This window comes from Pezoporus wallicus, unplaced genomic scaffold (assembly GCF_028554395.1).
Source record: "Pezoporus wallicus isolate ANWC-B61680 ecotype Strahan unplaced genomic scaffold, APGP_CSIRO_Pwel_v1 contig_6312, whole genome shotgun sequence".
Taxonomy (NCBI): domain Eukaryota; kingdom Metazoa; phylum Chordata; class Aves; order Psittaciformes; family Psittacidae; genus Pezoporus; species Pezoporus wallicus.
Genome location: NW_026642251.1, coordinates 431740 through 445528, shown reverse-complemented (window position 1 = coordinate 445528; position 13789 = coordinate 431740). Strand labels below are relative to the sequence as shown.

The following is a 13789-nucleotide window of genomic DNA, read 5'->3' as shown; positions in this document are numbered from 1 at the left end:
AAGGAATCAGTCGTTTCCTAACCAGATTTAAGAAATCACTGCTTTTGAAAACGGTTCTTTGTAGAGACGCTCTTCAGACCAAATTTATATTGATGTGTATCTTCATTAATGGAGATCTCTGGCCTCGTGTACCACTCGCCCTCAGTTTTCAGTAATAATTATGGCCTGATTCTGTATTTACGAAAGGCATATATGCTGTACCAAACCTAACAGTCAACATTTCCAGTCATATTTCACCACAGTAAAGGGTGGGGGAAGGGTTAAACAGATGGATTACTTTGGACAGTATCATTTTTTTGCATGGTTGTACTTCATGAGTTTATGAAATTTATCAGAATATTAATTACATTTAAAAGTGATACTGTCATTTATCTCAAATGTGAGGCAAGAATGTGTGTCAATAAATGGGCAAAACAAAAAAATGGAGGGAACGAGCATTCATACAAGCAAAAGAGCAATAGCAGGATCACTAGGGATGTCAAAGGAAAGTAAATGCTTAGATGAACTGTTTTAAACTGTATTACTTGTTAATTTATACATTAAAATGTATTTAATTGCATAGCTGCTTTGGTATTAAATTGTTCTCTATTACATTTTAAAAGTATGGGTGTTATTAGCAACAGCAGTTAATGCTTAGCTCTCTTTCATGCTTTATCCTTAACCATCTTTCATACAAACTCCATTATAACATTTTTTTTAAAAGATAAAATCTTACTTTTTTCTGAAGTCATATCAACCTGGAAGAGCATAAAGGGAGAAATTTAAAAGTTCAAATATAAGTGATACCTATGAAGTCTCTAGTGAAGTAGTAGAGCTTGAGTCAAATCCACTAGATGTACGGAGGACCACAGATTCATTGACTTACTTAAATGGAACCACAATCGGATTAAAAAAAAATGGTAAAAGCATGGCTTAATTTATTTAGTATTTCTATTAACAGAAAAGTGGTTACTTTGCTATAGTTACAGTCAATAGCAGATGCAGAATTCTGCAATATATTCTCTTTAAATGCAAAAAGCAGTAGAAAGGATGCAGACCTTTGAATTACTAGGTATGTTGTTGCTTTGCATTAACTTATCTCTTCCTGTCTAAACCAGAAGTGTCAAATATGGTCATGTGAAGACAGATGTCCCATCTGGAAGGCACCTAGTATGGTTTATGCATAGTTTCACTGTACATGTTCATTCTGAGATGATGATTTGCATTTTCACCTCTGTACTTCGTGATAATGAAAAAAAAAAAGCAGGTGTAGAAATGACTGCAGCCTTACTACTGTCTACAGCAAGAACTAAGACTCAGTGCCACTAACAGCTAATGGTACCTGTATAGGTATAGACTGAAAAAGCCACACAATTTTACTGTTACTCAAAAGAAAACACAGCACTTGCCAAAAAAAAAAAAAACCAAAAAACCCAAACCAAAAAACAGTGTCAGACCAAAAATTCAAGAAGCAAATCTTTAAGTTACCTTGTAATTCCTCTAAAGTAGAGAACACCCTAGACGGTAACCTAGGATCCTTAGGACACTTTAATTCCCTTTACTTTAAGTTTCTCCAAATCAATCTGGAATTATGTCAGCATACTAATTAATATTATTAACATAAAAATGAATAAAGTAAATAAAAAAATTCAAATGGAAGATGGTTTTAGCCATCAATAGTCTTGTGGGTTTGTGCTTTAGTTTCTCAGATTAAAATATAAGAAGTCATCGATGTCTGGAAAAATAATTTTCCAGTATCCTTTATGCTGCTTTAAGGAGCACTGATTTGTTAACAAATTTTGGAGACTTCCCTGGGGATGCAGAAACAGCATTATAGAGTATTAAAGAGTTAGTTTTGTGCTTTTGGTATGGAATCAAATGATAACCTGGTAAGGAATGCTACCTTCTGAATGAATACAGTGGGAGTTAGTTTAAAACTCCAATCCATGCCACAAAATTTCTGAGCTGTTTTGCCGTTCATAGAAAAAAATGTGTGTCAACTCTGGGGAGCAGGCTATTCCCACAGGGCTGGCACTCTCATAATTTCCAGCAGCATAACATCTTCAAAATGTGGGGATGCTTTTCTAATGTTACTCATTTACACAGGGGTCAGACCCCAAGAAACATCTGTAACTGCCAGGACAGGGCTAGGAATGGAGAGGGGAGTTGGCCATGCGTCCCAAGATGCAATTCAGTTTATGCTAAAGGTGCAGAGTTTATGGAAACTCTCCACCTTTTAGTTGGAGTAAACTTGTAACTCTTTCTGTACTAGACTCAAAAATCTATAAGACACAGTCCATTGGATGTTATAAATGGACAAGACTCGGGAATTGCTGCCCTTTCAGGTATGCAGGTAGTGTATTCGATCACAATCTGGTCCCAGACTCCCAATAGCAATGGGGAAGACATCAGTGGAGATACTTGTTATATGTAGGTCTGTTCCTCCAGTGCTGTTCTTCTTACCCACTGCTAACTAGAGGAAGCATATTAAGACTGTGCTGAAAGGTATTAACAAAATTTATACTATGCCAACAATCTACTGGCTCTGAATACTTTAGACAAGCCTAGTAGCAACCCTGCACTATTTTTAAGTTGTGGAATGGTTCTTGGAATCTGAAGAAACAATCCCATTTCCCCTTTTCTGTGCTGCAGAGAATAAAGCTTAAAGAGATATACTGTATGGCTTATTCTTGATCAAAATTATTTCTGTAATTATATTACAGAATATATAGAATATACAGAATTATTCTGTAATTATATTACAGAATAATTATAAAACTATTACAGAACTGTTTTGAAAGCCAAATGAACTATTATAGACCTCCAAAATCAGTGCATGTGATGCAGTAAAACTTTAATTTTAATGCAGGGAAAGTTAAACCCTGTAAATTCCAAATTTTGCACTTTTGAATGTACTCCTCCTCAGTTTTTGTAGCACCGAGCTGACAATTGATATGCTCATTTCACTAGGGATTTTATCTTCCAGGCTCTACGTGTTAGTTGTATTTTAGTAGTATGTGTAAGTAATGACATACTATTATAGCAACATTACCTCTTCTTCTTCTTCTTGGTCTGATTCTGATTCCTTTCAGTTCCAAAATGCCATGCAAAAAGTGAAGGGGAAAACAGAGCAGACAAAATGAAAAAGTTCTAGAAGAGAGTAGGAATATAACTTCCGACAACATTTAAGAGAAAAGAAGGAAATGCAGTATGTTTCTGCAGTTGATTTCTTACATCAAAAAAGCAGCAAACCTAAACAGTTTAAAACACAAAGGCTACAGAATTGAGCAACTTACAACAGAAAGGTTGTTTCTGGGTGTTAGACTTCTAGTGATCCTTCATATCACAACTTAATATATATATACATGCTTCTGCATCCATAAATTAGCACAAATAAATACTTTAAATAGTTCAGAATATTAGTCATTTAAAGTTCAAATATGTTATTTTAAAATTATATAAAAATACTATAATAAAGATCGTATTATATGCTAAAAATGTGAAGAAAAAATGAATAGCAACAGGCAAGATTTTGGGCAAACAGTCTAATACATTCCTAAAAGGCACGCAGCTAATCTGAAAAGGACAGCAAAAAAAAATCTGAATTAGCACAGAATAGCAATAAACTGACTTTTTCTAAGAAAACAAGCACTTCTTAATGTCTGATCTAGCTTAAATAGCAATCAAGCACCCTCCCATGATTTAGGAAAATTCAGCTGCTCTCCGTCTTTTTATTTATAAATACGAACTCACACTAGATTATTCCTCTCCATTTTCTTCCCTTGACCTTGGACCATTTTCTTCCCCAAGCACACTAATAACTGTTACAACAATATTCTGAAGAAAGACCATTTACACCACATGACATGCTCATAGATTCTTGAAAGATTTGATCACAGGTAGGAAGAAAAGTCAGTGTCAAAAGTCAATGTAATATTAAAATCTATTCTAAGAAAATACTTTTGACAGTCCTATAAACTTTCCAAATTCTAGAGTTCAAGTCTGCTACATTTTATTTCTATCACCGCAGATATACAAGGCAGTTAGCTAAAAACACTATGGCAAAGGCCAATTATTTCTAACTGGCAAATGAAAAAAATGACAAATAATTTCAGTCATTCTGTACTTCATACCTGAAGAACATCGTGTGACCTACAGACATTACCCTTACACTTTGTAAGTATGAAAGGTAGTTTCATCTCCTGAGAGGCGTCACAAGACATGGTTAGACAGTGTGGGAAGTCTCTGGTAAAATAAAACATGAACCTAGAGGTACTTGCTGAGTCCCAGGTCCATCTGGGACTAAACAGAATTTTACCCTGAACAGAATCTGGGTAAAATTTTCAGATGAAATAAGATTAGCACAGATCTAGTGCTAACAGCAATGGGAGATACGCACTGCAAATTGGAATTTGGCTCCCTTTGGTCATTCGCTTCTGAGTCATCAGAAAACATTCAATAACATCTTTGAACACTGGCTAAGAGTACCAAACCCAAAAAACTGAAAGGCCTTAGGTGGTATTGATGCTTCTTTAAAATCCCTGATTACGAAGCCTTAATAATATTTTGCCCTCCTACTCATTTCTTGTTTATATTATAATGCTGATGACTACAGAGCAGTATAATTTCACAGTACCTTTGTGTAAATGGGTAAAGTGATGTTTAAATTGCATATGGCTTGATGAACGAGGCCTCTTGTTGATTTTGGCTCCTTCATGAATGATAATCGTCCACAGGGTTCTTGTGTGGTGTCCCGCACCTGGTAGACCATAGACATTTCATCTGTCATTTTGCTATTTTGCGATAGGATTCGCTTCTGCCACTAGAAATTATTTAGCAGAAAGAGGCTAGGTGTGGGAGAAAAAGTCTATGTAGGGAAAAATAATGTGTTTTCTCTGACACCCCTCATCCCCCCCTTAAAATTTCTTTTGTTGCAAAAATTTTTCTCCAATGTATTGATAAATCCTATTCTTAGAATGAAGAAATTTGCTGGAATATATTTATAGATGTGATGATGATTATCCACAAAAGATACCACATCATGGCATACTTTAAAATCTTCTTCATAGTTGTTAGTAGAAACAAGTGTAAGCACTTGAAACTTAGGGTACTGGGGATGTACTTTTAGCTTTTGTACATAATGTCAGGAGGATTACATGTGATATCATGGGAGCAATATGACAGAAAGCATTACCCCAGTCTTCATTTTCTGAGCTAATAAAATTATACAGTTAGATACATGTGCATTAACTTTATCAGACTAAAAATACTAGATGCAAAGACACACATGGTTTCAAACCTCTTTTGGAAAAAGCCATCAGAGAGAAAAATATACAAAGGCAAAGGTGGCTGGGTGGCAGCAGCACTCTCTGCTGGTAGCACAGACCACAGCAAGAGCACTTTTTTCCGTGACTTACAGCTCCTGCAGATCTCCCGAAAAATGCAGACGAGCCCCGTGCACTGTGATGTTTGTGTCACGGGCTCTATAGCACTAGTTCACTTTCGATGAATGGCGGGTTTTTGGCTTGGCTTTTGTTTAAAAAAATTACCTACTCACAGAAAGTTTCTAAAATAGTTCAGTAATATACCCTAAAGGGATAAAATGATGTTATAGTAGGGAATTCAGCAAAATTAATTACTTTCTTTTTCCTTTGTTCTCAAAAATATGGTAAAAACATAACCTGAAATCTCCGAAAAGGAGCCATGCTTTTCTTACTGCACCCCCAAAGATGTTTGCATTGCTGCTGAAGGGAGGATAACTGGTTGAAGAACAGTTATACCTGTATTTACAGCCATATGCATATTTATAAGCGAAGGGTACAAAAATCCCATTTCGATAGATTTCTGCCATTTCTACAATGTTTTCTGACACTTTTTTGCATTTGACGTGTTTTCCTGCAATATATTGAACTTTGATACAGAAAACCAAACAAGATTGAGGTCAATGGCTCTTTAGATTATTAGGTAAAGAACAGGATTCCTAGACGTACCATTTTGGTGCCTGAAAGAATACTGTGGACTCCTTTAGATATAGCAGAACACAGGCACAGATCATTATATTTAGAGAAAAAAAATTACTACATTTTATATAGCCACTTCTGGTGGGTTTGACTAACCAAGTCAACATTTAATCCATTATTGTAAAATACTTTGGGACTGTTCTTCAGTCTGCTAAATTTATTCTGAACTCAGAAAATAAAAATACAATCCATAGCCGATACTGTAACATTACCTTAACAAACAGAGGAAGTCTATTTTCCTTGAAAGCAAAAAAACTGAATATATGATGTTGCCCACTTTTCGTTAGTGGCACCAAATTGCCAAAGCAGTCAACATAGATGGGTTTTCCTTCTAATACCTATTGAATGCAAAAAAGAAGCAAAATGGCAATTAATTGCAGTGGGGTGGTTAGGATTTCTTCTTAAGCATAATTCTAAAGTAGTTTCAACCAATTTCTTAAATTGCTAGCACTTGTCATCACTTACGAGGTTTGTTATGTACAGTTACCTAAAATCTGTGAACACATTTCAGATTATTAAATTCTAAATGGAATACACTGTAAATTTAATAACAGTGTGACACTATAAATGAGTGTTCAGTGTCACGAATCTAGCCAAATTCTCAATCTATATTTCAATATGGATTTTTTTACTGGCTATCATTTTAGTATACTTTGCTCACGTGGTGTTATCATAGCAGTCAAATAAATATTTTCTTCAGCAAACAAATCAAAAGTCCTTGCTTTGCCTGGCAGGATAATAAGCCAGCCAGGAATTATCATGAAGTTGCAGAGGACCTTTTTACCAGTGCAAAAGCTTTCTAAATTACATTACCTATGTGCTTAATCTACTTGAAATAGCAGGGAAACAGCAAGGAAAAACAGTATATATGAGCAGATTCTATTTATTTCAGCTGGATTTGTAAAGGCTTAAAGCTTTTGAAAGTCAAGCCTCAGGTACATGCCTCTCTGAAATGCCTATATAATGATACTGCCTACCTCTTTGGATTGCTGTTGATATGGTCCCTCCATACACTTAAACCTCAGCTTACCACATTTGGAGATACTCCCTTCAAACTGCCAATACATTAACATCACATCCTTACTTCCCAAAAATTCAGCTTGTCATTCAGTTTTATAAGCCCACACTTTATCTATCTGGTCTGCACAAGAAACGCCCATCAGGGCTTCAGGAACAGCAAGGACAAATTTTTTTAAAGGTGGGATTCTCAATCACTAAGCAGAAGAATATGCTATGCATGTAGTTAAAGCACTTTCAATTTGTTATCCCTTCTGAGAAAGATGATGGATCAAGAAAATTGGCATTTAGCAGGCATGTTGCTGGTTTCCACAAAGAAAAGCTTTTGCCTGTCCATCAAAGTAAAGCAGAATATTAATCAAACTTGCTAGTTAAACTTCTTGGCAAGCAAAGATGCTGATAAAATGTGACTACTGTTGACTGCCTTTTTGGTTAGTGATACCCACTTATGGAGTTACTGTAAGTTGAGATTTACCTCCCTGTTTTGGCTTTGACTATCTTCTCTTTTTTCACAACAGCCACTTAGTGTCAGGGTCAAGAATGTAACAGTTCAGCAAAGAACAACACCCTCAAAACTCATCTTTACTCAGACATTCCTCTAAGAGGAAGTAATTGAAAAATTCAAGGTGTCTCCTGGTAGTTTGATATAGAGCTAATTAAAACTAAGTAATCACTGTGGACCACCACAAAAATAACTATGAGCTATTTGGATTGAACTAGAGCTAGCCTGCATCAATAGAACTTAGTTTTAGGGTAACTGAGGGAAAAGTGTGTTTACAACCCCTATTCACTACCTGTCAGCTCCCTGTTGAGTGACTTCAGTCTTTAGTCTTTTAGTACACCTGAAAACCCCAGTGAAGCTAACAAAATTCTTACAGACTATTGCATTTTGTTTAATAAGAACCATGGGTAATGCTTCCTGCTTGAATAACCAGCCATCTTAAACAGATTTCATAATACTTAGGTGGCAGTAGCTGTCTTAGTTCAGAATCTTAATTAAAGAAATGATGACCCTGACATCAGATAAAAGGAAGACAAAAAGCCTGAAACTGCTGGACTAAGTGGTAACTCCCAACTTCATTTTATTACCTGATTTCCTAGCATAAAGTCAGTCTGGTTTCTCAATATACAATTTAAGAGGTCCACCATAAAAAAGCATCTTGGAAAAACAAATTGTTTCTATTTTGTCCTATAGCTTTTCTAAGCTTTAGTCCCGGAACAGAGAGCTCAGACTCAACCAATTCCATATTTACTGTCTATCTCCTTGAATCCAGATTTAGGTTGCAGTCAGCTGAACATAGCTAACCTTCCCACTATCCCTGTGGACTAAGAGATCAGCAAGTGCCCATTGGGAATGGAATTTCATAACTTGTATCTAGCAGCTACTTTTCCCTTACATCTAACAAAAGTCAGAGTTTCCATCTTACCATGACATGTTACTGCATCACGATGGTATTTGTTGGCACTATTATTTTTCAGGACTTGTGGCAGATAAGGTGGCAGAAGAAAACACATTAGAAAATGGAGAAAACTGTTTAAGATCCTTATACAGTACCTCCACATCCCTGCTCCTGGCAACTTCAGCAAAATTTTCTTGTTGTTCTAGAGTTTTATCCACCTTGTCATCTGTCATGCAAAAACATCTTAACCGTGCTTCAATAGGATCATGTGATTTGGCAAACACCACAAATTTTGCCATGTAGGGGACACAAATAATCTCTCTGTATACTTGTGAAGCAAAAGTAACAGATTCTTGGGTCTGTCGACAGTCTATTAACCAAAATCTGTAAAAGAAAATAAAGAGTTGTGTTTATCAGCACACAAAGATTTAAGCAAGATTATGTTTTCACATCTTGGCAGCCTTAGCTGGTAATGATACCAATTTTATATAAGTTAGAATAAAGTAGAACAAGTCGTTACCATTTGGGAAGAACAGCCTAAAAAGGCTCATGGTACCCCCTATGTATTTAGGAGCATGAATCAAAATCAACAAGGAAAAAATATCAGATGCAGACCCTTCAATAAGGTCTCCTGATGCACAAACTCCATGCCACTGCTTGCCTTTCTGAAAGTTCTCGCTTGGCTGGAAACTTTTTTGCTTCTAGAGACATGACTGGCTTTTAAAGGATTTCAGGGGTTCACTTATCCTGTGGCAGTCTCATAAACCTTACCTGAAGATTTATATATATGAACCTTCTCATATTTTTGTGTTTATAAAATATATTACATTTATGTTTATAATATTTAAATAGTCACTGATGGTTTACCAAAATCAAGAAATCCCAGAAATCACCACAATATTCAAAAAATGTTTTTCTTTTTCTATTCAAAGGTTGGCTATGGCATACACTTTGTTTTAATCTGAATTTGATTCCTAATAGTGAGAATATGTGATCAAATGTTTCCTGCCTTTTAAAAAAAAATTAAATCTCTTCTAGAATAAGTCCAGCGGTCTCTGCTTTCCATCTCTTTGGACAGTCTCTGATGATGTTTGAAATGATGATTACTCTTATCACTATCCTTCTAGAGCTGCCTAAAAGGTCTTTGAATTTGTTCTTCTTTATCAAACATCATTATTTAATTTTCATGCAGAATATAAGTAGAGAAGGGTGTAGTGGAAGTGTACAGTTCAGATTTCCCACTAACTGTGACTCTGCAATACGTGCCCTTTACCTAGAGAAATACAGGCTCTTTTTGACAGCTGCTTGCTGACAAACATCTGATGATGAAGAGAGTAATGCCCCATAATTGCTTGTATCTAGTCATATGCTGAGGGTGTCATTTCTCTTCAAGGTTCTGACTACACTTAAACTACAGAGTGGGCATTGCATCCCTTTCTCTTTAGCCCCCTGGAATCTTCCCAGGCATTGAACAATTTCCTGTTTATTCAGTGCTGGACATATCAGGATACAACACATGGGTGTTAGTGAACTCTGTACTAACTTCTGACGTAGCAGGAATGTGGTGAAAGTTTCCTGGATTTTATGGATAAGGAGCAGGAGACTGAAACAGCTTTAGGTATGTGTTGCTTACCCTTCAGGTCTCTAACAGGTGAAATATAAAGCTGCCTTGCCCCAAACGCTTATTTGTCTTCTGCCATCTAGCTTAAAGGTTAACAGTACATTTCTTATGCACAATATAAAAAATTGAGTGTCTTAGGTCATTGTAAATGATTTTGTAACACTGCATGCAAAATCAGAAATTATGTGAGTTTAGTCAGGGACTTCTAACTTTGATTTTGTAAGTTTTTTTGTTATGCATATTGAAGACCAGCGTTATATAGAATCATAGAATCACCTGAGTTGGAAAAGACCTTTAAGATCATCAAGTTCAACCATTATCCCAGCACTGCCAAGGCCACCACTAACCATGTCACTGAGGGCCTCATCTACATGATTTCTGAACACCCAGGGACAGTGATTCCACCACTGCCCTGGTCAGCCTGTTCCAATGCCTGATCACCTGATCACCCTTTCAGTGAAGAAATTGTTCCTAACATCCAATCTAGAACTCCCCTGGTGCAGCTTGAGGGCATTTGATCTTGTCCTGTCACTTGTTACTTGTGAAAAGAAACCGACCTCCACCTCACAACAACCTCCTTTCAGGTAGTTGTGGAGAGTGATAAGGTCCCCCCTGAGTCTTCTCTTCTCCAGACTAAACCCCCCCTAGGTCCCTCAGCTGTTCCTCATCAGACTTGTGCTCCAGACCCTTCACCAATGCCGCTGCCCTTCTCTGGACCTACTCCAGAACCTTAATGTTCTTACTGTAGAGGGGGGCCCAGAACTGAATGCAGGATTCAAGGTGCAGCCTCGCCAGTGCCCAGTACAGGAGGAAAATGTATGTATTTCTGTATCTGAGCCTATTATATTTTGAAGACCCTGAAAGCAGATGTGTCCACATCTGATTGCTACTACCCTTGCCTCAGTGAGTTATGATCATCACTGACTCACTTTTCATTGTAGTTTCTAACATATCGTTTTACCAACAGCATCTTTCTAACACATACACCAGTGGATCCCAGTCTGTGATACATGTACAAGACAAACAAACATGTTCAAAGCAATGGGGAAACATTCCTGGAATAAATTACTTGCTCTGCACCATGTGAAGCCAGGAGCTGCTACTGCTATTTCATTTGGGTACCACCATGACAGAGAAATACTTTAAGATTACAGGGTAAGGTCATAAATTGTCTGAGTTCACTAATATAATTCTTACGAATGAGCATCTGCCTCTTACAAAGTATTGCCAGTGCACGTGAATTGGAACAAGCCATCTCAGGACTGTCAAACATACACAGTTACTTAAGACATACCATGGATGTTGCAATGCAGGCTAGAACTTCAGCTCCCAGAACAGGTCCTTTTCTACCAAAACTACCTTCCTGTTTACTGAAAAGTACAGGTTCTTTAGCTTTTCTTTACGCCATTCAAGCCATGACAACCTTGCCCACTAATATCCATTTACAGATTTTCCCTATACCTTTGTCAAGAAAACTGACTTGTTATTTTGCAAAGATAACAACTTTTCACTATAATAATTTTACTTCTCTTCCCAAAATGTAACAGTGGAAATGCACCATTTTAGAAGCATTTTAGAAGGAGTAACATGTATTGCCTTCTTTCTCAGGTATCATTTAATTTAGTTTCTCTGTGGAGCTGATGTCATTTCTTTTAAATAAAATTCACAGTGTGGGTGGAAAGCATGCTGGAGTTTGACACCTGTAGGATGGAGATGGAAGTCATAAGAGGTCAAAGACACCTCAAAAGCTGATATAACCAACAGGGGGCTTATTACTTACTGTAGATTACATGGTATTATAACCCACAAAGCATACCTTTCAAGTGTGGTATCTGGTCTTACTCATCTGCAGTTGAACAGTAGTGAATTTCATGCTGTGCTTATCTTCAGAACATTTAACAAACACACTGGTTAAAAAACAGGCTGGTGACATTTGAAAGAAAGAAAGCATGTTTGGTACATCAAGGCCCTGCAGAATGATACTTTCCTTTTCATGTGTGGGAGAATTATGCTATGCTGGACTCAAACTGGAAAGGCTACATCATCTGAGAAATCAACATATGCTCAAAATGATTTGCTGTCATACACCAGGAGCTAAAAAGCTCAAATACTAATTTTTTAGAAAAGCTGCAGCTCAGGAAATGGGAAACAGCTATGCCTCAAATTCTGCAGTATTTTAGACAAAAGTATCTCATTCCCAAGCTCATTTTGGACTGCATTTGTCTTACGAATGAGAAAATTGTTCTCCATCATTAATGATATAACTACACATAAACAAGTTAGTGTGAATAGCAGTCAGGAAGCAGCAGCAGCACACAAGGGCAGATGCACTTTCAGACCAGTGCACAAGTGAAGAAATTCAAGTGAGCTTGTCCTTCAGCAAAGAAGGTAATAAATTCTTTGACTGTAAATACATTAACAAATCCCATTTTCTAACTTTCACAGCATTTAAAATAATGTTTTTGTTAAAGCAGACTGTCGAACATTCATTTAGAGCAAAATGAAGAAGTAGAACCCATGAAAAACTCTACCTGAGACCTTGCCTATAATACAAAGAGACCCTATATAATAAAAAATTAGAAACAGCAGTAACTTCTAATATGATCATTAGGATTAGGAAACATCCACTACACTACTATGGATTGTAGTTCCCTAAACTGTCATCCTCGTTGTGGTTGTATTTCATGTGTAGCCCTGCTAGGGACTTACTATTTTAGGGATTTTGACCTCTCAAAACTTGCATCTAGTCTCCACATCTGTTTCTTAAATTAATTTCTAATTCATCCATTTAAACAGAGCACTGCAGGTAGCAGATGAGAGCTAAAATGCACTTTAGGATCCCCTTCTTGTGGACCCTGCTGTTAAAGAAAAAGGTTCAGTTGAACTGAAAAGAAACATACATAAGCAAAGTATCCAACATAATGGGAAGAAAGCCATTTCTGACCTGAGAAAGTATAGAAAAATAATACCCTATTTCACTTATTGTTACAGTTACACTGTAGATTGGACTGCAAGAGCTGATTTCATGTTAACATTCAATAAATTATCTCATTAGATAGCAAACCTAATATAATAGGTTTATAACTGCTCTGGACACTCAACTTGTGTGCTCCAGGAAATTCATTGATTTTCATGGGCAAGTTTTCCAAGATATTTGTAACCATTTGCTAGACTACACACACTAAATGTAATAATTTCCAGGTCATGGACTGCAGCTCCTAATACAAAGGAAGAGAATTCTGAGCATTTCTGCGATATCAATCACACACAGAGTTCAAACTAAAATACATATATATATATATAATTTTTTTATATTAAATTCTGTTTTCAGAAAGACAGCAGTTGAATTTCATCACTAGAGCAGATGGTTAGAAGAGATTTTACAGGCGTTTCTTATTTGTAGGATATTCTGGAAGTAACATCTTTTCTAAGATGGATGCTGAACTACCCAAATAAGGGATTTCTGTTTCCATGGAAATTTGAGTATTTCTGCATCAGGGAGACAAGTGGCATTCAAAAGGAAACCTTTTTTTTTATTAGCTACCTCAAAACTGACTCTCATCAGGGAGTAACGATAGTACACAGGGTAATGGGTTTAAACCGAAACGGGAAGTTCAAGTTAGATATAAGGAAGAAGTTCTTTACTGTGAGGGTGGTGAGGCACTGGAACAGGTTGTCCAAAGAAGTTCTGAATGCTCCATCCCTGGCAGTGTTCAAGGTCAGAGCCTTGGGCGACATGGTCTAGTGTGAGA

At 36.7% G+C, this 13789-nt stretch overlaps 1 protein-coding gene across 21 annotated transcripts in view; it reads right to left on the bottom strand.

Annotated features, from left to right (window-relative positions):
- The window catches only part of ANK2 (ankyrin 2), a 223374-nt gene that overhangs the window by 22063 nt on the left and 187522 nt on the right, over positions 1–13789 (bottom strand). For all 21 annotated transcript variants that reach the window (XM_057428311.1, XM_057428318.1, XM_057428308.1 and 18 more), the window contains 5 exons: positions 8572–8800; positions 6212–6337; positions 4616–4738; positions 3032–3064; positions 716–737 (listed from right to left, as the gene is read on the bottom strand). In XM_057428311.1, coding sequence (XP_057284294.1) covers positions 716–737; positions 3032–3064; positions 4616–4738; positions 6212–6337; positions 8572–8800 — 533 coding nt within the window. The remainder of the gene's footprint in view (positions 1–715; positions 738–3031; positions 3065–4615; positions 4739–6211; positions 6338–8571; positions 8801–13789) is intronic.